At 44.2% G+C, this 26,329-nt stretch overlaps 1 protein-coding gene across 1 annotated transcript; it reads right to left on the reverse strand.

The window, feature by feature from the left end:
- Window positions 1-4,540: 4,540 nt before the first annotated feature.
- Window positions 4,541-24,589, reverse strand: LOC132511877 (WAP four-disulfide core domain protein 3-like). The gene is made up of 6 exons (XM_060135665.1): window positions 24,458-24,589; window positions 22,391-22,492; window positions 13,964-14,065; window positions 7,138-7,236; window positions 4,957-5,105; window positions 4,541-4,777 (listed from the first exon to the last, which is right to left on the reverse strand). The coding sequence occupies exons 1-6, from the start codon at window positions 24,540-24,542 to the stop codon at window positions 4,742-4,744; spliced, it is 573 nt and encodes a 190-aa protein (XP_059991648.1). The 5' UTR covers window positions 24,543-24,589; the 3' UTR covers window positions 4,541-4,741.
- Window positions 24,590-26,329: the final 1,740 nt, after the last annotated feature.

Below are 26,329 nucleotides of genomic sequence, written 5' to 3' on the forward strand. Positions count from 1 at the left end.
GGGTTAGTGTTAGTGTACGGGTTAGGATTAGGGTACGGGTTAGGGTAAGGCTTTGGGTAAGGGTTAGGGTTAGGGTAAGGGAACGGGTACGGTTTAGGGTAAAGTTTAGGGTATGACAGCGGGTTAGGGTTAGGGTACCTGTTAGGATATGGGTTAGTGTTAGTGTACGGGTTAGGATTAGGGTACGGGTTAGGGTAAGGCTTAGGGTAAGTGTTAGGGTTAGGGTTAGGGAACGGGTACGGTTCAGGGTACAGGTTAGGGTACGACAACGGTTTAGGGTTAGCATACGTGTTAGGGTACGGGTTAGGGTTAGTGTACGGGTTAGGGTTAGGATACGGGTTAGGGTAAGGCTTCGGGTAAGGGTTACAGTTAGGGTTAGGGTTAAGGTTAGGATTAGGGAACAGGTACGGTGTAGGGTACATATTATTGTACGACAATGGTTTTGGGTTAGCGTACGTGTTAGGGTACGGGTTAGTGTTAGTGTACGGGTTAGGATTAGGGTACAGGTTAGGGTAAGGCTTCAGGTAAGGGTTACGGTTAGGGTTAGGGTTAGGGAACGGGTACGGTGTAGGGTACATGTTAGTGTACGACAACGGTTTAGGGTTAGCGTACGTGTTAGGGTACGGGTTACACTCATCCTCTGTGAGCTCTGCAGCGTGTGGAACCTGGATCAAGACACAGGTAATTGCAAGCGTAATCCCTGATAGGCAGCTGACCTTTCTGGATGATATTGGCCTGAGGTTAGCATTGAGTAATGTTGTATTTTCATATAAGCTCTCTGAGCCAAAAGAAATAGCTTGTTCCACCTAATATTCAAAACTACTAAAGAACGGAGGCCACTTTGAGTGACAGAGAGAAAGGAGGTAGAAACCAAGGGACCTGGTATTTATTGGGCATTTCTATGTGCCAGGTTTTATAAACACACACATACACTAATACACATACATGTATTTTGAATAATATATATATAATTATATTGTATATTGAATAATATAATTCTACCTATAATATATACATATAATTATTTCTATACACACACACACACACACACACACACGCGCACACACACACACACACACACACATTATCTCCACTCCTTTTAAAGATCAAAAATACTCTCAGGGTTTATCTCCATTTCATACATGGGGAGATAATAACTTCCCCAGGTTCACACATCTTCTTAATTACCCGACTCTTTCTGACTCCAAATCCTAAGCTCTCTCATCCATCCCACACTGTTTATGCCTTTTCGTTACACATTCCCACTCACTATATTCTAGACCCAAATATTAATATTACAGGACTCAAGGCTTGATCTAAGAATGGGCACTGGTACCCTCTCGTCTTCTCCCCCCAGCCTCCATGGAACTCTCTAGAATTCCTCACTGGGTCACACTACTTGAACTGCTAACAAGTAGAAATTCCCTTGGGTAAATAAGCCTCCTGTCATGTTCAGATGGAAGGAAAACCCCATTTCTGAGTATCACAGCTTTTTTCCCTCCTTCTACCTTGTACAGAATCCTCAGACCTCCCTTTATTACAGGTTCTCAGAAATGTGGATCCAGCTTTTTGTTTTCATTTTTCCTTTTGTAAAACTGTTTGGAAGAACTTCTATTTTACAAGGATGGCTCTATCTGACCCCTAGGATAGGCCTACTCAACCCATGAGCGTCAGACTTACTGGGTGAATGACTCTACCAAACTCATTTCTTCTTCCTAGGAACACAGTAGATTACAGCTCCCAGCTTTCCTTGCAGCTGGCCATGGCCATGTGACTGAATTCCAGGCACTGTGAGCGGAGGTGATGTGCCCCACTTCTGGGGCAAAGCCCTTAACTCCCCTCCCCACCCCAAACCCATGCCATCCATCCTCTTCTTCCTATTGTTAGCCCGAAGCACTTAGGCAAGTGATCCTGGAAGCCAAATGTTGAGGTTGATGAAACCACAATATGGAAGGAGCCCGTTTACCAAATTACCACTTGGAGGAAATCTGCCTGCAGTTCAAGAATACCCGTTTTGGATTTCACACCAGGGAGGAATAAACCATAACTGAGTTAAGCCAGTAAGATTTGGGGATTTATTGGTTGCGGCAGCTAATTAATACAATGTGAACTCTAGTCACATCTCTCTCTCTCTCTCTCTCTCTCTCTCTCTCTCTCTCTCTCTCTCTCTCTCTCTCTCTCTCTCTCTCTCTCTCTCTCTTTTCGTATTTTGGCCACGTGGCACGTGGGATGGTTCCCTGACCAGGGATCAAACCCGGGCCTCTGCAGTGAAAGCACCAAATCCTAACCACTAGGCCACCAGGGAACTTCCCTAGTCACAAAACTCTTGACAAATCCATTTAATCTCTTGCCCCTAACCACCCCCTGCACCTCCCCCCAACCATCCGACACACACACGCACGCACGCACGCACGCACTCCACTGCTAAAGAGAAGGGCTATTTTGGGGGGGGGGGGAATTCCAGTTTCTTAAAGTCACTATTATTTTTCCTGAATAGTGGTGATAGTGCAGGCGTTATGGAACACTACATTCTTCTTGCATTTAAGAAGTACCAGCCTATGCTATAATTCAGATGTGATTTCATTCCTTCCTTATAGGCTGTGAGGCTCAACGACTTTGGGGTGACCCTATTGTGCATTTTATTGGCATAGGAGAGGGAATATTTGTGAGCCCTGGGATTTCAGCATGATATTGAGAAAGTGAAGTTCAGTGAAGAGGAGAAAAAGGGTGATGTAGACAAATATTTTGGAGTTGGACCAGCTGGAAATAAGTACAGAGTTTTGGGCCACCAGTGACTTTCCATTGCACAGATCCAAATGTACCAGCCAGAAAGCACTGCTTCCCCAGGCATCTCATGTAGACTTTAGACTCCAGGAACATTGCAATCCACGGTCAGGTGAGATGGTGCTATTCTCACAACCCAACCTTAGAGGTTCCCTCTTTATCTCTCAAAGTTTCAGGAGGACCCAGCACCCATAGCCTCTCTGTTAGGGACTAATTAGCGTGGCACAGAGACTGTGTAATTGATCCAGGTCTTTCAAGTGCTTGGTCGCCCAAATGTTAACACAGATCCTGTAACAAGTCACTAACCAAGTGTCAGGAAACCCTGCAGTGTCAATTCCTAAGGCCCCAACACTATGAGGGCTTCCCACTGTGGGAGGGTGGGGAGTACAACGGCTTTCAGAGTGGTTGGCTGGAATTAAATTTGCAGATAAATATGCATCCTGCATTTTGATTTTTGGAGGTCGCATAGTATAAGAAAAAGAGAGAGTTTTGGAGCCACTACAATCTGGATTTAAATGCAGGTTCTACTACCTCCTGGCCACATGGCCTTGACAATTAGCCTATGTTTCTTCATCAAGAGTTAGAGGCTCAGCATTCTCAACTCAGGGCTGTCGTAAGGATAAGGACATAATGTAGGGGAAATATCTAAAACTGAAAAATATATCAAATAAAATATTTTCCTTCTCCTTTAAATGTTTCCTTACTCTCGGTTGGGTTTGAAACTCCTAAAATAAGAGGCTGTTCTTTACAACCTCTATGGAGCATTTGGTACCAAGAACAGAACCACGATCTAGTTGTCACTCCTTTGGGCATCATCCTCCAGACTGGGGGCCCAATAGGCTCTCTGCTACTTTACTAAGTCCTGAGATGATTCGTTTGGGGGGCATGCTAGCTCTCCATTCCTTGTGCCCTGCTCAGAGGGTCCCAGGAGTAGGTGATGTTCAGACTACGTGAGTGGCATTATCCAAGTTTCAGTGTGTGTGTGGTAGACCACAGGAAGCTTGGTTGGAGTCCTGGAGTGAGGTGAGATGGGGGTTGGAGCCAATCAGAGGGAAGAGGGAGACGTGCCCTTGGAGGAGAGAATAGGGGATGGAAACAGTGATGAGGAAGTAGAGAAGCAAATATAGACAGACAATGATAGCTGGAGTTTCAGCTGTGGAGTGGATGGTAGCTGGATTGAAATATGGAGTCAAGGCATAGGTGTGTGACAAGGGGGGGGATCCAGTAGTAAGGGAGACGTCTACGGTACTGGAGATAATAACTAGAGAAGTCTTTCATTAGAAAAGAAGAATGTTAGTGGAGGGGTTGGACTTAAATAGGAGTAGCGAGCATTTTTTTCCCATTATTACTGGGGATAAAGCAGAGTAAATGGATACACATATATGGGGATAGAAGAGGAGGACATTTTTGCAAACGTGCAGTTCTTTTCCTAATGAAGGATAGATGAGATAGACGGTGAGACCTGAATGGTGGAAGTTGGAGTGAGAGGTAGATGAGATGGGGAGCTGAAGGAAGATAAGTGGAAATCTTGGTTGTTGGGAGAGTGAATTTTCTGGGGGAAGTGTGGTTAGATTTCCAGGCAGTGTTGAGTGCCTGGGCTGGTCTCAGGGAAAAGGCTGAGGAAGAAACAGAGGACATGAATGGTGATGGATGATGAAAAAGAGAGAGGGTCCATAGATTGGGGTTAAATACTTGTTGGAGGTAGAGGTACTAATGTCAGTGAACTAGAAATCTTACATAGAAATAATGACTCAGGTTTGATAATGCTACAGAAATCATTTTATTAAGAAGAAAGATAATTTTGAAAGCAGTCACCCCATGAGTCCTCAATTGCCACAATTCAACACTTAAACCAAGTTATTTTAGATCCACATCCTGTGATCCTGGGGTTGGTAAGAAAGCACAGCTCTTAGAATAAAGATGACGTTTGGGAACAGTTACTGAAGGAGGCCAAGGTTCAATTATCATCCAAACGGACAGTGAAGTCCTCCTCCTAAAATACAAAGGTAATTATGTCACTTTCCAGAAATTCCTGCTCTTTGCTACCAACCAGCTTTCTCCACAAGTCACCCAGACTTCAGTGAGCAGAGGGGCAGCTGGGGTCCCTTCTGGGCTGGCAAAGGCCAGCAGGGACTCATCCTCCCCTTAAGCAGCTCTCTATCTTATACTCACGGCTCGAACAGCGGGTTGACAAGAGTGTCCACAACCATGGCTGCAGCATTTTTGTCCCAGGGGACAGGATTCATCCCCCGAGCACATTTCAACACAAGGTCCAAGCAATCCTGGTGCCAGCTGTGGACAAGTTCCAGGTCTCTGTTCAGCTGAAAAACAAAACAGTCTTGCCAGAACCCAGGCTGGCTCTGTAGAAGGGAGGGGGACCCAGTGCTGAGAGCGAGCGAGCTGAAGTGTCTCACTCCCTGATGGACCTTTAGCCTCTTCCCTTCTGGATGCCCCCAATCTTTGCCCCTTCTAAACCTTGGAGGCACACATTACTGTTTTGTGTGTGGGAAAACACACTGATGACCAGCAGCTGCAGCATCCTGGGAGAAGAGGAGAGAGCTTTGCCATTAACCCCCTCCTTTTTGTTCCAGCTGAAACTAGATAATTAAATCCCAGATCACAAACAGAAACAACTTCTCACCAATTCTATGTGCCTTCAGGCGCCAATGAACACTGAGTCCCACAGTGTGAAAATCAGACTGGGTACTAACACCACCACCAGCCTTACTTCTGGTATAGGGCTCTGATGACTGCATTTGGAAAGAAATAGTAGATAAAAGACAAAAGACCAGGTTTCAAGTTTTTTGTTTTTGTTTTGTTTAAAGGGAGTTCCCTGCTGGTCCAGTGGTTAGGACGTGGCGCTTTCACTGCTGTGACCCGGGTTCCATCCCTGGTCAGGGAACTAAGATCCCCAATCCAGTATCTAGTGCTACTCAAAATGGGTCCCCTGACCCAGCAGAATCAGCATCCCCTGGGAGCTTGTTAGAAATTCAGATTCTTGGGCCCCACCCCAGACCTACTGAAACAGAAACTCTAGGGTTGGGGCACAACAATCTGGATTTAACAGGCCTTCCCCCGGTCATTCATTTAAAAATATATATTTATTATTTATTTATTTTTGGCTGCATTGGGTCTTAGTTGCGGCACACGGGATCGTTCATTGCGGTGCCTGGGCTTCTCTCTAGCTGTGGTGTGTGGGCTCCGTAGTTGTGGCGCGCAGGCTTAGTTGCCCCGTGACATGTGGGATCTTAGTTCCCCGACCAGGGATCGAACCGGTGTCCCCTGCATTGCAAGATGGATTCTCAACCACTGGACCACCAAGGAAGTACCCCTCACAAGGTCATTCTTATGTGTGTTGATATGGGAGAACCCCTGCTGTATATCACCCCCCAAAACAGTCTACCCTATTGAGTTAGGGTAGACTGACTAACATGGAAAATGCAGGCTGGATATCACTCTTGTGAATCAAGTGAAATGGTGGTTGACAATTCTCTATTCCATGTTGGGCAGAGATCTCCTTCATCTGTGGGATTTCCTTACATACACCTCTGTCTCACCCCCACCCCAAAACATCTAAGTGTGGTCCTTGATCCTGAGACCATGTAGAGGTGTGTTAGCGAGCTGTTCCCTGGATGATACACCCAGTCTTAACTCTATAGCCTCCCTAGTTCCCAGACCACTTTGGTTTTTGTTTGTTTTTTTGGCTGTGCCATGCAGCAAGTGGGATCTTAGTTCTCCAACCAGGGATCGAACCTGGGCCCCCTGCACTGGAAGCTTGCAGTCTTAACCACTGGACCACCAGGGAAGTCACTCCCAGGCCACTTTGATGCACCCACCAAACTTACAGCAGCGAAGATCAATCCTAGGCTTGAAGGATCAATCCTAGGGAGTTGAAGGTTCTGTGGGGAAAGAGTACCAGCCAGCCATGGCTGGCAAGAATCCGCCTGGGCAGGCGTACATGCTGGTGGACTGAATGAATGGACCTGTGTGTTTCACACCGGTGTGGACGTGTGTTTGGGTGTGAGAGATCAGCTAACTTGTTCAGAACCGTGTTCTTTCCAGACCTTGTTGAAGAATAATTTGGTACCTTAACGTTATTTCATTTCTGTTTTAAGAGTATTTCCAGCTTTTTCAAGTTTACAAATACTTCTAAAGCAAGATATTATTAATCTGTCTTCATGGTCTTCTAGGCTTGGAAGAATTCTATTCTTTTCTAATTCTCCCAGAGGTTAGTAGTGGCCCCAGTATAGCCGCCTCCTCTCTCTCTGTGCAGCTGGCCTAAGAGCCATTGTCCTGGCAGGGCTAAGCATTCAGTTAGTCAGGGACATGGACAGCTGGGCTTGCAGCGCTTACCTGAGTTTCCTAAGGGTATGCAGACATGGCCACATCCGTTGTTGACACACCAGCTCCCTACAGCGCAGTCCCGGGGTCCTCGGCATTCCTCCACACAATCTACTCGTAGAAAAAATTCAGCTGAAAACTGTTAAGCCTGACAGGATAACAGGGGAGGGCTGTGAGAAGGTTTGTTTGTTTAACCTTTTATCCAATTCAAAACATATAGACAAGCTATCTACCTATTTTGCACTATATGAAAAGTAGTATGTTTTTATTTTTAAAACAAAAAATACTCAACTATATTAAGTAAAAAGGAAGTTTCTCTTTCCCTCAACCCAACCAGCCCATTTCCCAGGAGATATCTACTATTTCCTGTAGCTCCTTCTGGAATCTTCTCTTGGCTTTTACAAATGTAAGTACAAACACATCAATAACACAGATATATACATACACAATGCGAGTAGATGTTTGCCTGTTAAATTACAAATATGTGGAGTGAGGCTATAGCTTTTTTGGTGTTGAAAGGTGTCTTCATGAGGCAATATAGCAATCTATATCAAAAGCTTTCGAATGTAATTTGGCCATTCTACTTTTAGGAATTTATGCTAAGAAATATGATTTAGCTCAAGGACATTTATCTTGTCCTTGTTATTAAAAAGTAACTCAAAATGATAATTATCTAATTCTATAATAGTAGAAGAAGGCATGGAAAGAAGGCATATCATACTGGAAAACAATGAAGCTTTTTAAAATGTGTGATAGAATTGTGTTTATTGATCAGGGATGGGCTGCAACACCATATTTGTAAAAATCATATATCCTGGATTTTTGTTTGTTTGTTTATATCTCTGTTACTATGAGATCTTTAAGGACGAAGACTTCTCCTTAACTATCTCCCAGCACTCAGCACAGTTCCAGACATGCAGTAACCACAAAACAAACATTTATTCCTTGTTAAATCTGAAAAAATATATCTGTGTGTGTATGAAACATGGAAGCTTTTATTTTAAAGGTTAACGTGGTTATCTGGGTAATGGGATAATTTATGGATAATAAATTATCCAGTGGATAATTATTATCCATTGGATAATTTATCTTTTTAATTAGTAGTATTTCTGAGTTTTTTTTATAATGAACATTATTAGTTGTGTAACAAAATAAAAGAAGAAGTTTCTGTGCTCAAAAAGTCAGGACACACAGGTCTGTGACATGCTTTTCCCTCTGGAAGGACAAGCCTGAAAGCAGAGACCCTGGAAATTTACCATCTAAGGAAGGGAAGTCTGGGCAGAGCTAAGCACACAGTCTCTGTGTTGTGCAGGGTTTGGGGACCTGGGCAGGGCTGTGTGCTCTTACCTCCTGGGTCCTGGACTGAAGAGCAGACTCGACTACATCCCCTCTTGATACATCGTTTTCCAGCTCCACAGTCCCAGTCTCCTCGGCAGTGCTCCATACAGATTTCTAACATCAGAAAAGGCTCAGTGAGTTGGTGGAAATGTAAATTGGTACAGCTGCTGTGGAGAACAGTGTGGAGGTTCCTCAAAAAACTAAAAATAGAACTACCACACGACCCAGCAATCCCACTACTGGGCATATATCGGGAGAAAAACATGGTCCGAAATGATACATGTACCCCAATGTTCATTGCAGCACTGTTTATAATACCCAAGACATGGAAGCAACCTAAACGTCCATCGACAGAGGAATGGATAAAGAAGATGTGGCACATATATACAATGGAATATTACTCAGCCATTAAAAACAGTGAAATGCCATTTGCAGCAACATGGATGGACATAGAGGTTGTCATACTGAGTGAAGTAAGTCAGACAGAGAAAGACAAATATCGTATGATATTGCTTTTATGTGGAATCTAAAAAGAAATGATACAAATAAACGTATTTACGAAACAGAAATGGACTCACAGACTTAGAGAATGAATTTATGGTTACCAGTGGGGGAATGGTGGAGGGAAGGGATAGTTAGGGAATTTGGGATTGACATGTACACACTGCTATATTTAAAAAGGAAAACCAACAAGGACCTACTGTATAGCACAGGGAACTCTGCTCAATATTATGTAGAAACCTAAATGGGAAAAGAACATGAAAAAGAATAGATACATGTATATGTATAACTGAATCACTTTGCTGTACATCTGAAACTAACACAACATTGTTAATCACCTATACTCCAATATAAAATAAAAAATTAAAGAAAAAAGAAAAAGAATAAAAGCCTCAGTGAACACAAAGAAGCCTTAGGTATGGGTATCTGGAAGCTACCATACACATGGCGGAGATTAGGCAATGGACCCACTTATACATGGCATATATCACACAGTGTAATGGAGAATGAAACAGGACATATAAAAATAAGTATATATTAGCATATTCATAGAGGACATTGAAATAATGTTTACCCAACAATCAATGGTGATTATTCAAAGGGGATAGAACTGTAGGCAGATTTAGCCCTTTTTGTTTAGTCTATGACATTTTAATTTTGGCAAGAAATGTGTAACTTTAACAAACAAAGGAACATACATTAAGAAAATAAAGAAAATTCAGAGAAATGAGCTTCAGCTTTTTGGCCAAAGCTGTTGATGAGCAGAAAAACAGAAGGATTTTCATACTCACAGAGCAATTCCTATGTGTGACAGTTGCACACACAAGAAAGAGTTGTTGAGCTATGTATCGTTCCCATTTAAGAAATGAGGAACTAGGAGCTCAGAGAACATAAATGACTCGCCCACGGTTGGGGCTTGTGAGCGGTGGTTCTGGGGTTGGAACCCGGGAGGACCTGGCCCCAAAGTCCATATTGAATCAATACCTTCTCTGTGATTCCCCAACAGACACATATGCCCTCGTGGCTTCTTGGATTGGTTCTGCTGGGGCCTCATATGCCTGAGGGTCCAATGTGTCTTTTGGGAGGCACAATGACTTTTTTGAGGGGCGGGGGAGGTTAATGGTCAGCCTTCAGGGTAGGAACCCATAAACACTTGAGGAACAGGGCTTCCCTGGTAGTCCAGTGGTTAAGACTCTGCGCTTCCAATGCAGGGGGCCTGGGTTCGATCTCTGCTCAGGGAACTAGATCCCTCATGCCACAGTTAAGAGTTTGCATGCCACAACTAAAGATCCGCATGCCACAACTAAAGATCCCGTGTGCCACAACGAAGACACAACGCAGCCAAATTAATTAATTTAAAACAAACAAACACTTGAGGAACTATGCTCATCCCTGACCTCCCAGACATCTGTTGCAGACCGGTGTAACCTTTTCCATGCTGACCACCACTGCACCTACAAAGATGGCTTTCCTCTCCTAGGTGTACAGGGTGGCATTCTACCTACATGGTTCCCAGTTCAGGCCTGTCTCACCAAGGAAATGGTGCTGGTTCTCAGCCTCCCAAACCCTGGTGCCTCCTGAGGTCTCTTGCTGTTTGTGACACCATCACAGATGCACTGCCAGCAGCCAACACCAGGGGTTTCCAGTGGCTCAAGTCCACCACGTGGCTAACTCTATTGCCTCCTCTTCCCTTCCTTGGGATTAGAGGGATGAAGGTACCACATACTTAGAAAGGTAGAGGAGTAATTGATCAAAGGCTCATTGAGCAAAAGCCACCTTGTGTCACTGAAGCTGTGAAACCGAGTGACGTGAAGAAACCATTAAAGTCTCCGGATCCAGGATGAAGTCCCTCTGTCATCCTGACTGCAGCAGAAGCACAGCCTGGTGTTTTCCTTGGCAGTGAAGCTGAGGGTGTGCTTGCAAGGTGCTCATTGTAACCAGTGGCCTTTTGGTTCAAAAGAATGTCTCCTCTTTAAGTGACCTGACTGATTTTGCTACTTGTGATTTTAGAGTCACGTATCAGTATCAAGACCTTAATTATCACCAACTTACATATAAAGAAACCATATTGGGCAGGAAAAAATTCAGCCTGAGGGAGCAAAGGTTTGGTCTGGGGCACTGCCTGAGGGCAAATTTGGGGAACAATTGGGGGTGTAACTTGTTAGAGGACTTCTCAAATTTTCTTCTTATCCAGCTGTGCAGAGAATTGAGCAGAAACGTTGCTAGGAAGATTGCGGGGTGGGGGGATGGTGCCCTGAAAGAGTGAGCCAAATTAAAGAGAATGTGCAACCAAAGCCTTTTCAGGGGATGGGGACTGGGGCCACCCTGCTGTGTGCCCCAGAAGCAGAGAGCAAGAGAAGGAAGTGTCAAATCCCAGCAGCCTGCAGGGAAACTGACACCATTGATCAACAGTGAGACTGACATCCCTGTGGCGTTGGGAAACCAAGCTAATGTAGGCACCAGCTCACCCCCAGTGAGTCTGGCTGGGAGTCCTTGGGTTGGGGCTCTGGTCAGAGGTCCCCAGACCTGATGGGAGGAGAGTTCAGGCCCTAGGTTTCCAGCTCCTGGCTCCTGTCTTGAGGACGGTATAACCCCTGCATGCACTTATTCTCTGGTCTGGTGGGACTGTTTCGTGAATGAGTTCATCTCCTGTAAGATTTCCAGAGCTTTCACGTTAAAGGAAGAAAAGAACAAATAATCTCTGCAACAACTCTGCCAGTTGAGCCAGTGCACAAACACCGGCTTCCTGTAGCATCTATTTCTTCTCCAGGATAGATTCCTCATTTGAAATGTGGAGTTTCTTACACAAATAATTTGAGAGTAGAGGCTGATCATATCCAACAAACTATGTGCCCAAGCTAAGAGTCTCATCTGTTCTTTTCCGATTTTCTTTTTTCTTTTTTTTTTTTTTGCGGTACGCGGGCCTCTCACTGTTGTGGCCTCTCCCGTTGCGGAGCACAGGCTCCAGACGCGCAGGCTCAGCGGCCACGGCTCACGGGCCCAGCTGCTCCGCGGCATGTGGGATCTTCCCAGACCGGGGCACGAACCCGTGTCCCCTGCATCGGCAGGCGGACTCTCAACCACTGCGCCACCAGGGAAGCCCCACCTTTTCCGATTTTTATTTCATTTTTTTCTTCTGGGTGACCTGAATTAAATTAGCCAGGTTTAGGAGGAAAAGAGGGCAGAGGAGGAGTGGATGCTAAGATTCTTTTTGCTTGTCCCAGCTCCCATGAGTTCTGCCACAGGGCGGCCCCATGCAATGAGTCACTGGTTTTCTGAGCACATCTGCTTCTCCAGATGTTTATACTGTGAAAAACGTGTTAAGGAAACCTAACTCAAAATAGGAGCGAGGAAACCACGAAGGAAGGGCTCTCATGCAGGTACCACTCATGGCAGCTTGCGTCCTCCAGCAGGAAAGAGGAAGATTTCCTGTTGGCCGCCGGCCAGGAGCCGCCCTCGCCTGCAGCCAATGAGAAGCTACCACCACTTCAGACTCTCACTTTCCTCCAATGAACTGCTGCACGAAACAACCCCTCCCAACTTCCTCCTGTCCTCTGTAAAAGCACGCTCTTCTTTGTTCTCCAGACTTGCCGGTGGTTTGCCACATTTTGCTTGTCTCCAATTGCAACTCCTCTGCTATTCTCGAATAAACTCAATTTTGCTGGCTGAATTGCTTACCTTTTTCTTTTAAAAGGCTGACAGTACTATATACATTCATATATTTCATTTAATCCTCACACGATGTAGTAACGGAGATAACATTTTCTGGGTTTCCCTGATGAGGAAACTGGGGGTTAAAAATATTACATACATTTCCCCAGTGTCCACAGAGCAACGTTTTGAAATAAAGTCCTAAGCCCATGTGGTGTTGCCTCCTACTTAACAGTATTTCCTGTTACTCCGTTCTTTTCCCTACCATTAATTTTTTTAAAAAATTATGTGCTAGGGTCAGGGCCAAATACATGATCTACTTTAGCACATTTAGTCCTCACCATACCCTCTGCAATAGGTGTTGACCCATGTTGCAGCAGAGGAACTCGAGGTTAAGTAACTTGCCCTAAAGCCCACTTTGGTGAGCTGCAGAGGTGGGATTTGAAGGCTCCGGAGCCCTGCCCTGCACCTCCCACTCTGCCAGGCACGGAGCCGGCATCAATCTTGACTTAGCCACTCACTGGTTTTATAACCACAAGCAATTCACAGTCACTTTAACCCGAGAAACCTCAGTTTCTTCATTCAGGCATAATAAGGAGGTACAGAAAATCTAGTGAGAAAAACCAGCATTGAGGTATTGCTTAGAATAGCAACAGTAAACAAAATAACAAAACAAAATCCCACCTGAAATGTCCACTAGAAGGTGATTTACTGAGGTGATGTAGTATATTCTATATGGTGGGATACAGTAAATTAAATTAATTAAATTTAATAATTAAATATGTGAAATCAAGTAAAATGAAATATATTGTGTTGACAGTGAAAGATGCTCCCAACAAAACTTAAGTGACAAAAAAGTATTTATGGAATGGCTTTTTTGGGTTAAAAATATAATAATAGTAAATATCATTAATATTTATATAAATACAGTTAATAAGTATAATGCTGTGGAAGTGTTCATTATTTTCTAGACAGTCAAAATATTATGATTATATAAGCATACCATATATATATATATATAATGATCATACCATAATCATAGTATATACATATATACACATATATAGGCTCATCAGTAGTTTCTGACTTTTATATAATGAGCTTCACTTGGAGGAAAAAAAAAGGGAAATGATTAAAGGTCTTTTTAAGGGGTATTTATTAATGACATGCTGGGCACATGGCTCTCTCACCTGTTTTCCCCCTGTAAGGGCAAGAGTGGAGGAAGAGCCCCCAGGAACACTGACGGGTTTCTGTCCCATTTCTGATCAGCAGCACAGTTTTGGAAAGGCCAGGCAGGGCTAACCCTGGCACAGCTGGCTGGGGAATCAGGCGGGGCTCCTGGTCTTACCTCCTCTGGAGGAGCTGGAGCAGACTTTCCTACAGCCCTTCTGCGTGCACCATTTCCTGGCTCCACAGTTCCAGTTTTTCCAGCACCAGATCTCACAGTAGCCTGCCAGAGAAGATACATCAAAAACTTAGGGCTTCCCTGGTGGCGCAGTGGTTGAGAATCTGCCTGCTAATGCAGGGAACACAGGTCCGAGCCCTGGTCTGGGATGATCCCACATGCCGCGGAGCAACTAGGCCCATGAGCCACAACTACTGAGCCTGCGCATCTGGAGCCTGTGCTCCGCAACAAGGGAGGCCACGATAGTGAGAGGCCCGCGCTCCGCAGTGAAGAGTGGGCCCCGCTCGCCACAACTAGGGAAAGCCCTGGCACAGAAATGAAGACGCAACACAGCAAAAATAAATAAATAAATTAAAAAAAAAAAAAACAAACTTAAGTCTCAGGAGCAGGTACTGGGAAGGGGCTGGAGCAAAGAATGAACGGAGCCCTTCCTACGAGGTAGCATCTACATTTTATCACTTTAATAAATTATGTAATTTATAAAATGTCTACTATTGCAAAAAAAATTATGTAATTTATAAAATGTCTACTATTGCAAAAAAGTTCACAATCTGAATAGAACTTTACAGTTTAAAGAATGCTTTCACAATGTACATGATGTAATGAGATGATATTACTCCGAGATGTTGATTCAATGTATCTTTTGTTCCCAATTCTTCCTAGTTTCTGGCTGCCCATTGCCCGCCCACAACTCATTGAGTTAATGGCAGCCCTTGCTTCGTGGGGAGGGCACATCAGCCTGGAATAAAGGGGCCAGGGCTCTGCAGTGAGTTTCAAATTAGGCTTTGTTGAATTAGACAACAACAGGCTCTGCTAAAAGAGAAAAATTTTTCGAAATTTCAGAAGCGCCTTTTAACACACACAAGGCTTAGAGCTCTGAGCAGAGAGAAGATGCTGGACATGATGTGAATTCTCATTCCATAGAAAAGGGGAAAGTCCTTCTGGTCAATGAGGAAGATGGGGGGAGGGAGGAGGTATAAGAAGGAAGGAAGGAGAGGGCGGGGAGGGAGAGAGAGAGGGAGGGAGGAAGAGGAGAGGAAAGGGAGAGAATATGAAAAAAAAGGTTCATAACCTTGACCTTTTCATTTCACTCCTAAGAAATATATTCTACAGGAAACATTTCCACCTATGGACAAAAATATAAAATCACGTTCATTACAGCAACCTGGGCAACAGCAAAAAATGTCACGCAAATAGAATGACGACCAAAAGGGAATTGGTTAAATGAATTATAGTAAACTTATTCATTAGTCATCACATAATCCAAAAAGAATGAGATGTATTTGTGTGGACATGGAAAGATGTCCACAATTTATGTTAAATTTTAAAAGATGTATGTCATGCATGATAGGATACTTTATACAAGAGAATAGGATATATTCTAATTTATGCAAATGGCCACAACAGAGGGCTTTCAATATGCCCTTTCAATACGCTTCACAGGCAGACCTGGGCTCTCCCTCATTATCTATGTGGCCACAAGAAAGTCATTTCACTGCTGTATGCCTCAGTTTCCTCATCTGTATAACAGTGATATTTGTTACTACTGTACCTCTGAGATTTAAAAGCAATAATCTCAGGACCTGCCTGGCAAACAGCAGGAGCTCAGAATGTGATGTTTCTTCCCAGAGTGACTGTGTATCTGTCAGGGAATTAGTTAGTGCATAAGGTTGGTAAATCCTTCTAGACACCACATATTGTCAAATAGTACACGCTGCTGGTTTTTCAAACACACGTGGAACCTCTTGTACCCAATAAATTACAAAACAGTTTAATAGAATCACTGAGTTAACTGGACAATCAACCATCGTGTGGGTTGCCTGACATTTTTTACATAATTACATTGTCCTCATGGGGTGATTTTGAAAATATGAATCAAAACGCTTAAAGGTATTCAGGGCTGTGGGTTTGATTGAAGTCTTGTTAATTGTCCTCCAAACAGAGACATAGGTGATAATAGCGGAGGGCCTGTGGCGAGGCTGGGATTCAATTGGAGATTTTTGGACTCTGGACATCCTGTTTTTTCACAGTCACATGACGGTGATGCTCCCTTTCGATGAAGGGCACCTTCAGAAATGGGGCATTTCTGGCTCTCATGCTCCCAGGGACTTTTTCTACCATTTAGTGAGCCCTTGTTATTGTGCCAGCCCTAGGCAAGTGAGTCTCATCTGTGATCTCATTTATTTGTCACAAGGTCTCTAGGAGGTAGGTCTTCGTAATCCCCAGGTACAGAAACTGAGGCTCTGGGAGCTCGAGCAAATTGCACAAGACCACAGAGACAGAAAAAAGCTGACACAGAATCTGCTAAGTCTGAGTCCAAGGAAAGATTTCAAAAGAAGCTTCCTCGTTACTGCTCCCAGGTCTCTGTGGCGCTAGCATTTGTGTCCACCCACGAACCAGGACAGTGATGACAGCCCCAGGAATAGCTGCTCCCATCAGAAGCCCTTCTCAGGATGGGGCTATGGGTCCTGACTAAGGGAAGGGAGGGGAGATGTGGAGGAAGGCCAGGTAGCCGGCCAGACACGGGGAAGTCCCTCTGGGACAGGGCCCACTTGCTCCGGTTGGGACTTACAGGAAAAAGACAGAACACACCGTATGCAAAGATGCTGGGTCATTTGTCCTTAGCGTTTCTGTGCCCTGAGGAAATGAATGAAGAAAGAGGCAGAAGTGGGCAAATGGTGACTCTTGAAGGGTACTTTCTGCAGGGAGGGTGTATGAAAATGTTCTGGGTTTTTTCAAGTTAAAGAGACTGGCTTTGCCATGTATTGACAGGTCATGTCACCTTTCTGAGCCCCAGTTCCCATGTCTATGAAATGAGCATGACACTACAACTTAAAAAGATGTTATGAGAAATCAAGGCATGCACACTTCCCCCTCATCCACTCTAGCCAGGGCTGCCACGTATGGTTTTACAGGTTGTGAGCCACACAATTATGTCTGCTGACAGGATGAGTGGGACTGTAATACATCTCGACCTCATTTCTGAAGTCCTCCGCCCAGAGGGAGAGGCAACTTTTCCATAATGGATAAAGGCGTTTGTTTACCAAACTGGGCACCCACTGGACTCTGTCTGGTGTAAGGGGCCTTTTTCTAGTTCTCCCAAAAGTGTCATTTGAGCTAGTGGTGGTCTCCATCCAGCCTGTCATGACTGCCTGTTTTTCGACACAGGCTGCTGCCGTAAAGATTTCTCACCCTCTGTAGGTTTGAGGCTATGGTTTTCCTGTCCGGAACCAAGCCACCCCTTAGTACAAATTGGGAGACAATTGTAGGCGGGAAAATCTAATGGGACTCCCTTTGCTCTGGGAATAGGGGAGATATAAACCCTGGCAGAGATGAGAGAAAGGAAAAAATCTTTCATTCATCCCTTTAAGAGAAGGGGCCTTTGGCAACCAGGGGTCTTGGTCTTTCCTGAGTCCCTGGCTGCCTCTGAGATTTTAAAGGTTAATAGAATTTGGAAGGTCCAACCCCCAGTCTGACCCTCAACCTCCAGTCCATGTCATAAGCACCTAAGGAAACCAGAGCTGCGACCTAGAGCCAGGGAGTGATGTAGCGGCCCAAGCTCCTGGGGCCAGGTTCTAAGCCTTGTACATGTCAGGCAGGACCAGACTGCAGGGTTAATGCATACGGTTAGCAAGTCCCCATGAAACCCATACATTGTCTATAAAATGATTAAGTGTTGTGCTACTCTTTTCAAATATAAGCACAGACAGCTGTAAATAATAGCATAAACTTCCATTTAGTGGCATTACTGAGTCCATTAGGCATGGTGTCCTTATGCATGTTACATACTAAAAGCTCTGTTATGTTACGTTTTAACCTTTTTAATGTTTTCAAAGGGTCCTTATGAGGCAATTTGGAAATACGTATTTAAGCCTTAGAAATAGGTGGCGCTCTGAGCTTTACTAATGACTTGTCTATGGGTCCACAGAGAGGAGACCAAAGCTCACAAAACGATCTCACAGCCAGTAAGTGGCCGAGCCTAAAGCCAAGAGAATGTCTGTCTGACTCCAGGCCCTGAAAGCTTCACCTCCACATGGTGCTAATGCTCCCTCTTGACCAAGGGAGCCTCGGGGAAGGTGTATATCTGGCACCAACCCTTCACTTGTTTCTTGGCCACCGTTTATTGAGCACTTGCTAAGTGCCAGGCACCGGGCTAAGTATTTAGCACAACCTCATTCACTCTTTAGAATGACCCTGTGAGGTACGAACTATTATCACCGTTTTAGGATGAGTAACGTGCACCCAACTCAGAGCTAGGAAAAGGAGGGGGCCAGGGTTCAAATGGGGTCTGTGCGGCTTCAGATCTCCTCGTTACACTGGACGGCTGCCAAGGCTCTGTGGAGCTAGCAGCCGTGCTCTCCCACGAACCAGGACAATGATGTCAGCCCTAGGAATAGCCTTCCCCATCAGAAACCCCCACTGCCTCCTCCCGTGGCTCCCCAGGGAGGGGCTGTGAGAGTCAGGAGGGGAGTCGCAGGGGAAGTCCAGTCAGCCAGCCAGAGGTGGGGAAACCCCACTGGGACAGAGGTGGCTTGCTCCAGTTGGCTTTGCAGGGAACAGGACAAGGTGGTCTGAGCAGGATGGAGATCTAAGTGGGGAGCATGGCCACGAGAATGAGTCAGAGTGTGGCCAGTTAGCTGACACACACTTGTGGTCACTCCATACAAAGAGGTGGGGTGGGTTTTTTTCTTATAGTTTGAATGTGGATGAAAGTACAGAACCATGTGGATAACGTCCCCTCATTATTATTTCTTCGGGAGGCAGCGTGGTGTGCTGGGAAGTACTCTAGCTTTGGATGTGAAGAGATCACCTCTGCCATTTATTAACTGCCTGATATGGGATGAGCACATAATCTCTCTGAGACTCAGTTTCCAAGCACTTGAAATACGGGTAATAATATTTACTTCAAAACTGTGTAATGAACATTAAATGCAAAAGTGAGATTTACAGACATTTCCACCTCATCAGTTCTAGCCAGTACTGCTGTGTTGATTGGGTAGGTCATGCACTAGACAGTGATAGCCAGCAGATGGCGACAGGTTAGCTAACACCATAGACTTAGCTCCTGAGCCAGGCGCTCAGGCTCTGCCTTCCCTGGAGCTGGAGAAGGACAGGGATCTTTAGTGAAAGTTGGGGGCACTGTTAAGGCACTTTTTGGTGTCACTGTTTGCAGTGTGATCCAAGTGACTTAAGGAAGAGGGTGCAAAGGAAAACATAAACAAGATGAAAAGACAACCCTCAGAATGGGAGAAAATATTTGCAAATGAAGCAACTGACAAAGAATTAATCTCCAAAATTTACAAGCAGTTCATGCAGCTCAGTATCAAAAAACAAACAACCCAATCCAAAAATGGGCAGAAGACCTAAATAGACACTTCTCCAAAGAAGATATACAGACTGCCAACAAACGCATGAAAGGATGTTCAGCATCACTAATCATTAGAGAAATGCAAATCAAAACTACAATCAAAACTACCTCCCCCGCAGTCCACTGCCTTCCAATGCAGGAGGCATGGGTTCAATCCCTGGCTGGGGAACTAAGATCCCACATGCCGTGGGGTGTGGCCAAACACTTAAAAACAAAAAACAAAAAAAACTACCTCACATGGGGTGGGAGGGAGGGTGATACAAGAGGGAAGAGATATGGAGACATATGTATATGTATAACTGATTCACTTTGTTATAAGGCAGAAACTGACGCACCATTGTAAAGCAATTATACTCTAATAAAGATGTTAAAAAAAAAAAACTACCTCACACCAGTCAGAATGGCCATCATCAAAAAATCTACAAACAATAAATGCTGGAGAAGGTGTGGAGAAAATGGAACCCTCTTGCACTGTTGGTGAGAATGTAAATTGATACAGCCACTGTGGAGAACAGTATGGAGCTTCCTTAAAATACTAAAAATAGAACTACCATATGACACAGCAATCCCACTACCAGGCGTATACCCTGAGAAAACCATAATTCAGAAAGAGTCAGGTACCACAATGTTCATTGCAGCACTATTTACAATAGCCAGGACATGGAAGCAACCTAAGTGTCCATCGACAGACGAATGGATAAAGAAGATGTGGCACATATATACAATGGAATATTACTCAGCCATAAAAAGAAATGAAATTGAGTTATTTGTAGTGAGGTGGATGGACCTAGAGTCTGTCGTACAGAGTGAAGTAAGTCAGAAAGAGAAAAACAAATACCGTATGCTAACACATATACACGGAATCTAAAAAAAAAAAGGTTCTGAAGAACCTAGGGTTAGGACAGGAAAAAAGACGCAGACGTAGAGAATGGACTTGAGGACACAGGGAGGGGGAAGGGGAAGCTGGGACAAAGTGAGAGAGTGGCATGGACATATATACACTACCAAATATAAAATAGATAGCTAGTGGGAAGCACCCACATGGCACAGGCAGATCAGCTCAGTGCTTTGTGACCACCTAGATGGGTGGGATAGGGAGGGTGGGAGGGAGACGCAAGAGGGAGGAGATATATGTATATGTATAGCTGATTCACTTTGTTATACAGCAGAAACTAACACACCATTGTAAAGCAATTATACTCCAATCAAGATGTTAAAAAAATAAAAATTAAAAATTAAAATAAAAATAGAGGGCTTCCCTGGTGGCGCAGTGGTTGAGAGTCTGCCTGCTGATGCAGGGGATATGGGTTCGTGCCCCGGTCCGGGAAGATCCCACATGCCGCGGAGCGGCTGAGCCCGTGAGCCATGGCCGCTGAGCCTGCGCATCTGGAGCCTGTGCTCCGCAAAGGGAGAGGCCACAACAGTGAGAGGCCCGCGTACCGCAAAATAATAATAATAAAAATAAAAATAGAAAAAGAAAAGGAAAAGGGTGGACAGGAATCACGGTAAGGTGAGAAAAAGAAAAATATATATTTGGTTCATTCTTTAGTTTCCTCATCTGTAAAATGGACGTGAGATGAATACCTATATCTTTCATACCTAAAGTTCTCAAGATTAAACAAAATAATGTATTTTGAAAAAGATCTGGCACAGAGAATTTGCCAAATATGTGTTTTTCACTTTTTTCCCGTCATGTGGGATGCCAACTTATGGCAAAGGATCTTTGAAACATTCCCTAAAAACATTTCATAAACATCTTTGAAATTGTTTTTAAGTTCCATGTAATTTAAAATTAAAATATACCTGTAAGGCCAACTGGCCCGAGGCAGGGGAACACAATCAGATTCACAGGTTGCATCAGAACGAAATTCTCCGGACCACCCAGTTCCAGAAACTGCCCTGGAGACATTCCACACCACCCAGTTCCAGGAACTGACCTGGGGACTTTGCACTCGGCCCAGCCTTCCCGTCTTTCGAGGGGCGGGACTAACGGTCCCCCAGGATACCCGAAAAGACCACCAAATAAGGAATACCCTGCGCCCTCCCAGATTCACCACACCCCTTTCCCTTCTTCCCCTATAAAATCTTGCCCAACCCTCGCCCGGGTGCGACTTCTCTGGCTCCTTTCTCTCGGACCAGTGAACCTCGGCCGGGAGCGCTCCCTAATAAAGCTCACTTGAAGCTTTCCTCTGTTTCGCGGTGCCGTTTGTTAAGATCCGACCTTACAATACCCAGCATTTTGAAGTTTATGAAACTTTTTGACATAAACAATACTTCCTCACAAACGCAAATTGGCCAAGTATCTTTGGGTTTAAAAAAACATGCATGCCCTTTGAGTCAGCAATATCATTTTTAGCAATGTTTCCTAACGAAATAATCAAGTTATAAACGGAACGATTTAGTTTCAAGGGAACCCTTTGATAGTAAAATATTAGAGAAGTTTAAAAGTCCATTGGTCAAGAAGTAGTAAACAAAATGTGGTACATTCACAGTAAAAATGCTTTGATGTCTTTGAAAAAAATAGAGTTGTAGAAATATGTCCATGCTTGTAGCAAGCTATTCACTACATATTATTGAGAGTAAAAAGAAAAGTTTAAAGATGTTTGTTCGTGGAGTGTGATGCCATGATTATTTGGCACCATACCCCCTGAATATATTTGTGGAAGGATATGAACATACATGTAACCATGTTTACCTCCTAGTAATAAGATTACAGGCACATCTTGCCATCATTTTGTTCCGTAGTTCCTGACTTTTCTGTAATAAATACGTATTCCTTGTGAAAAATTAAATGAGATTCTTTTTTTTTTTAGGATTCTCATACTTGAAAATGTTGGGATAAATGTTCTGAGACCAACCTTTCCCTCAAAGGGCAAGAACAGAGGGACACCTCAGGCATTCGGATGTGTTTCTCTGGGTGATCACACAATTGTGCAAGTTCAGGTAACACCAAGCTCTTAATTCTCCCAGGATAGGCTGGGGTGGAGAAAGTCAGGGCTCACCTTTTTTAGTCTGTGGGGCGCAGATACGTGCACAGCCAACCTCCACGCATTCTTTTCCTCCTTCACAGTCCCAGTCTCCTGAACACTCATTCATACAGATCGCTGGCGAGAGGAAAGACACAGTTAGAAGCTTTGAAGTCTTACGATTAGAAAATAAATACTCTCAATGCCTTTACAATATCTTTCAAAAACCATCAGTTCCCTAGAAATAAATCTAACCAATTATGTGCAGAAAACTACACTATATTACTAAGAAAAAAATTTAACTGTCTTATAAATGGAGACAGACGTCATGTTCATGGATGAAAAGATTCAGTGTTATAAAGAAACAAGTTTGCCCCAAAATTGAAATTTAATATAATCCCAGTAGAAATCGTAGAAGGATTTTTCACAAAAATGGATAAGCTGATTCTAAAAGTTTATATGTAAGTTTCCCAAACCAACAATAATCAAAATAAGGATCAAGACAATTTTAAACAAAGTTACAGGATTTCAGTGTGGTTGGATTAATGCAACATGGACTGTCCATGTGAAAAAAAGGAACTTGTCCCCTACCTTACACCACACTACAAACTCTGTTCCAAATGGGTTATAGACCGAAGTGAAAGGTAAAGCAATAAAGCTTCTAGAAGATACTATAATAGATAGCTTCATGATCTCGGGATAGGCAAATATTTCTTAAATATTACAGAAATATTGCTGACCATTAAACTAGATAGGTAGATGGAACCTCATTAAAATAAGGAACTTTTCTTCATTGAATGACACCATTAAGAGAGTGAAAAGAAAAGCTACATTGGGAGAAAATGTTTATAATACATATATACAACAAACAACTTGTATCCAGAATCCCTTACAAATCAATAGTAACAATTGATAACCTAATAGAAAAATGGGCAAGAGGATTGAACAGACACTTCACAAAGGAGAAAGTTAGAAGTTGTTACCAAAAAATAACGTCAGATTTTGGGAAGGTGGTTTTAATTGTGTAGGTTGGCATAATTTTTGAATCTTCTATAATTTCCCCTTAAAAACACACAGAGCAATCAAAATAGCAAAATTCAAAACACATAGACAACAAAACTGCGGAACAAGGTATCCCCTCAAACTCCACAATATGAGCGGATGGAAGGAGACAAACCACTGTCACCTACCACACCAGTGAGGCATCTGCATCTGTGCAGAAATCCGCAGGAAGCAATGAGGTGACTGATGGAGAAGACTGGGGTCATTTTTCCCATGGGAACTTCCTGAGGAATGTACTAGAGACTGATTGCCAGCCAACCAAAGTACTGGAGAGGCATCAAAACGGGGACTAGTAAGGCCATTAGATATATACTTACAGTAGAATTCAGACTTAATAATGGTCTATGGAAAGAGTCTATGAAGTAGCTATATGTTTTGACAATATACCTATTAAAAATCAGGGAGGGGGAAGGAAAGAACATAGGAAAAGCAGAGTAAGCTTGATAAGTACCTTAACATGATTAAGTGGGAATGAAAGGATATTGCTTAAAATCAGCTGCTGGGGGTAGGGGAGTGTGGAGGAAGGAAAGAAGGAAATTAGCTAATTTCATTATGACTATCACTCATAGCAGGAAACCTATAGGTAATAATAAAAAAAAAGGAGGACCAAGGGTGGTACTCAAAGGTCTTAGTTTAAGGTAACTAATAGAACAAAAAACGAAACCCTTTCTAAATGCAAAACATATAGTAAGAGAGAGGGGAAAGGAGAGAGAGAGATTACACAAATAAAATAGATTATATAACAAAAGACTATGTATCTAACAAAGATATCTGCAACAGTAAATAAAATAACAACCAAAATGGTAAGATAAACCACATGTATCTCTTTTAGAGACACAGATCAGATCCAACCCAATCTGATAAGGGGAATGGGAAACGCAGGGTGACGGCTCATTTAGATCAAAGGAAATGCATCTGATCAAGGCTGAATCTCCACTCTGCAGTGGGGACACGGCAGCTTCCGTGCCAAACCATCCCCAGGTCCAACACCGGGCTCTGTGCCTTCTCTGCTCTCAGGGAGGATCCCCTCAGCAACCTCACCTCCGAAAGTAGGTCTCGCAGTATAGGCCACCTCCAGCCCCCTGACGATGAAAGCCACCAGAACAAAGATGGTGCCTGTCTTCATGTTGAACTTTATGTGATGCACGGGCAGAGCCCAGCCCCATTTTATACTCTCAGTGTTCCCAGAAAGGAGGGTGGGGCGGGAGGAAGAAGACCTGGAAGAGTATCAGAATATAAGCCCTCAAGGGAGTGCCCTCAGATGTTCTAGTTTCCTTGATTTCTGCTTTCTCAGATCAGGGAATGGTTTCTTGGAGACGCAGATACCTAATGGGAGAGCTCGGGAACATTTTGTAGCCCTTCATTCATTGCTTCATCACAGCTTGCCCCTGGTTTCCCTAGTGCCCTTGGGAACTGTGGTCAAAGAAAAGAATTTTCTTTGTGTAAATTAGAATTTCAGAGTGCGAGCTTACATTACGAAGCCAGGTGCTGTTTGTCAGGGCCCATCTGGGGTGTCCTGCAGGACCGGTTACACAAGGATGGTGAATGTGTGCTTTGAGTGGTTCCCAGGGCTGAGGGTGGAACCACAATGGTAGTGATGTATAAAGATCACAAGCTGGGACTTCCCTGGTGGCCCAGTGGTTAAGAATCTGCCGGCCAAGGCAGGGGACATGGGTTCGAACCCTGGTCCGGGAAGATCCCACATGCCACAGAGCAACTAAGCCCGTGCGCCACAGCTACTGAGCCTGCGCTTTAAAGCCTGTGAGCCACAACTACGGAAGCCGTGAGCCTACATCCCGTGCTCCACAACAAGAGAAGCCACCGCCATGAGAAGCCCACGCAGCGCAACAAAGAGTAGCCCCTGCTCGCCGCAACTAGAGAAAGCCCGCGCACAGCAACAAAGACCCAATGCAGCAAAAAATAAATGAATAAATAAATAAATAAATTTAAATAAATAAAATAAAAATCACAAGCTGGGCAGGGCCCTTGGGGGTTGAGAGACATGGTCCCTCTTGGTGACTGGTGTTCTCTGAGCCTATTCTGCTCCATACCAAGAGGTTCCTGGACACAAGGCTGTGTGGGTGAGCTACATGAGCAGAACTACAGCAGAAGGACAACTAAACATTCCACAGGGGCCTGTGGAAGGAGCCCACCCTCTTTCCTATCCAAAGATTCTCAAAATCTTTGAGAAAGGCGTAGGCAGGTAAAACCCCAATGACCATGGGAATGAAGAGAAAGTCTGCGTTGTCCTTGGTGGTCAGAGCCTGGACAAACGCCTTAGCACTCCCTGTGGGGAGGCCTGGACACGCTACCCTGAGAACAGAGAAAGACTCAGCAAGCCGCAAGAGGAGGGCTCAGACTGGCCACCTCAGGCAGGGAGCTCACACCCAGGATCTCAGAATCTCTGCAGATGCAAAGGGTAGTAAGCACCCAGGAAGGACTCCTCAACCTGAAGGAGGGACCAGGATACCCAGAGAGGGAGCTCAGTCCAGGGTGGAGATTAATGGCTGCAGGCAGCACAGAGAACAGCAGTTGGTCAGCCTTGATCCAAACCCAAGGTGGCTGGCTGGATCCCAGGCTGCTACGTATCGTGGCTTTGTTCATGGGGCCGGGGCTGGACAGCCCCAAAGAGCTTGCAGGAGAATCCTTTGGAGCAGCACGGTTGGCAAGGAGAGGACTCCTGAATCCCTCTCAAAAAGTGATGAGACGGGACGATTATCACTTAGTTAATATAACCTGTCAAAGTTCATTTTCACACAACAAACACATGAATGTGCTAAATAATTCAAACAATACAGATATATCCAGAGTAACCTTGCAGGAGGTAATCAATATTACCAGTTTGCCGCGTATTTTTCTAAACCCTTTTCCTATGCTTTTACATACACACATGTGTGTATATACAAATATATA

Source organism: Lagenorhynchus albirostris, chromosome 20, assembly GCF_949774975.1.
Source record: "Lagenorhynchus albirostris chromosome 20, mLagAlb1.1, whole genome shotgun sequence".
Classification (NCBI taxonomy): Eukaryota; Metazoa; Chordata; class Mammalia; order Artiodactyla; family Delphinidae; genus Lagenorhynchus; species Lagenorhynchus albirostris.

What these genes read in the sequence shown, in the direction of transcription:
- LOC132511877 (XM_060135665.1), bottom strand. Translation starts at nt 24,542, where the DNA reads ATGAAGACAGGCACCATCTTTGTTCTGGTGGCTTTCATCGTCAGGGGG. An exon ending in TGCGAGACCTACTTTCGGAG is followed by an intron (nt 22,493 to 24,457) that starts GTGAGGTTGCTG and finishes TCCTCTCGCCAG; the next exon opens with CGATCTGTATGAATGAGTGT. An exon ending in CTCCAGCTCCTCCAGAGGAG is followed by an intron (nt 7,237 to 13,963) that starts GTAAGACCAGGA and finishes TTCTACGAGTAG; the next exon opens with ATTGTGTGGAGGAATGCCGA.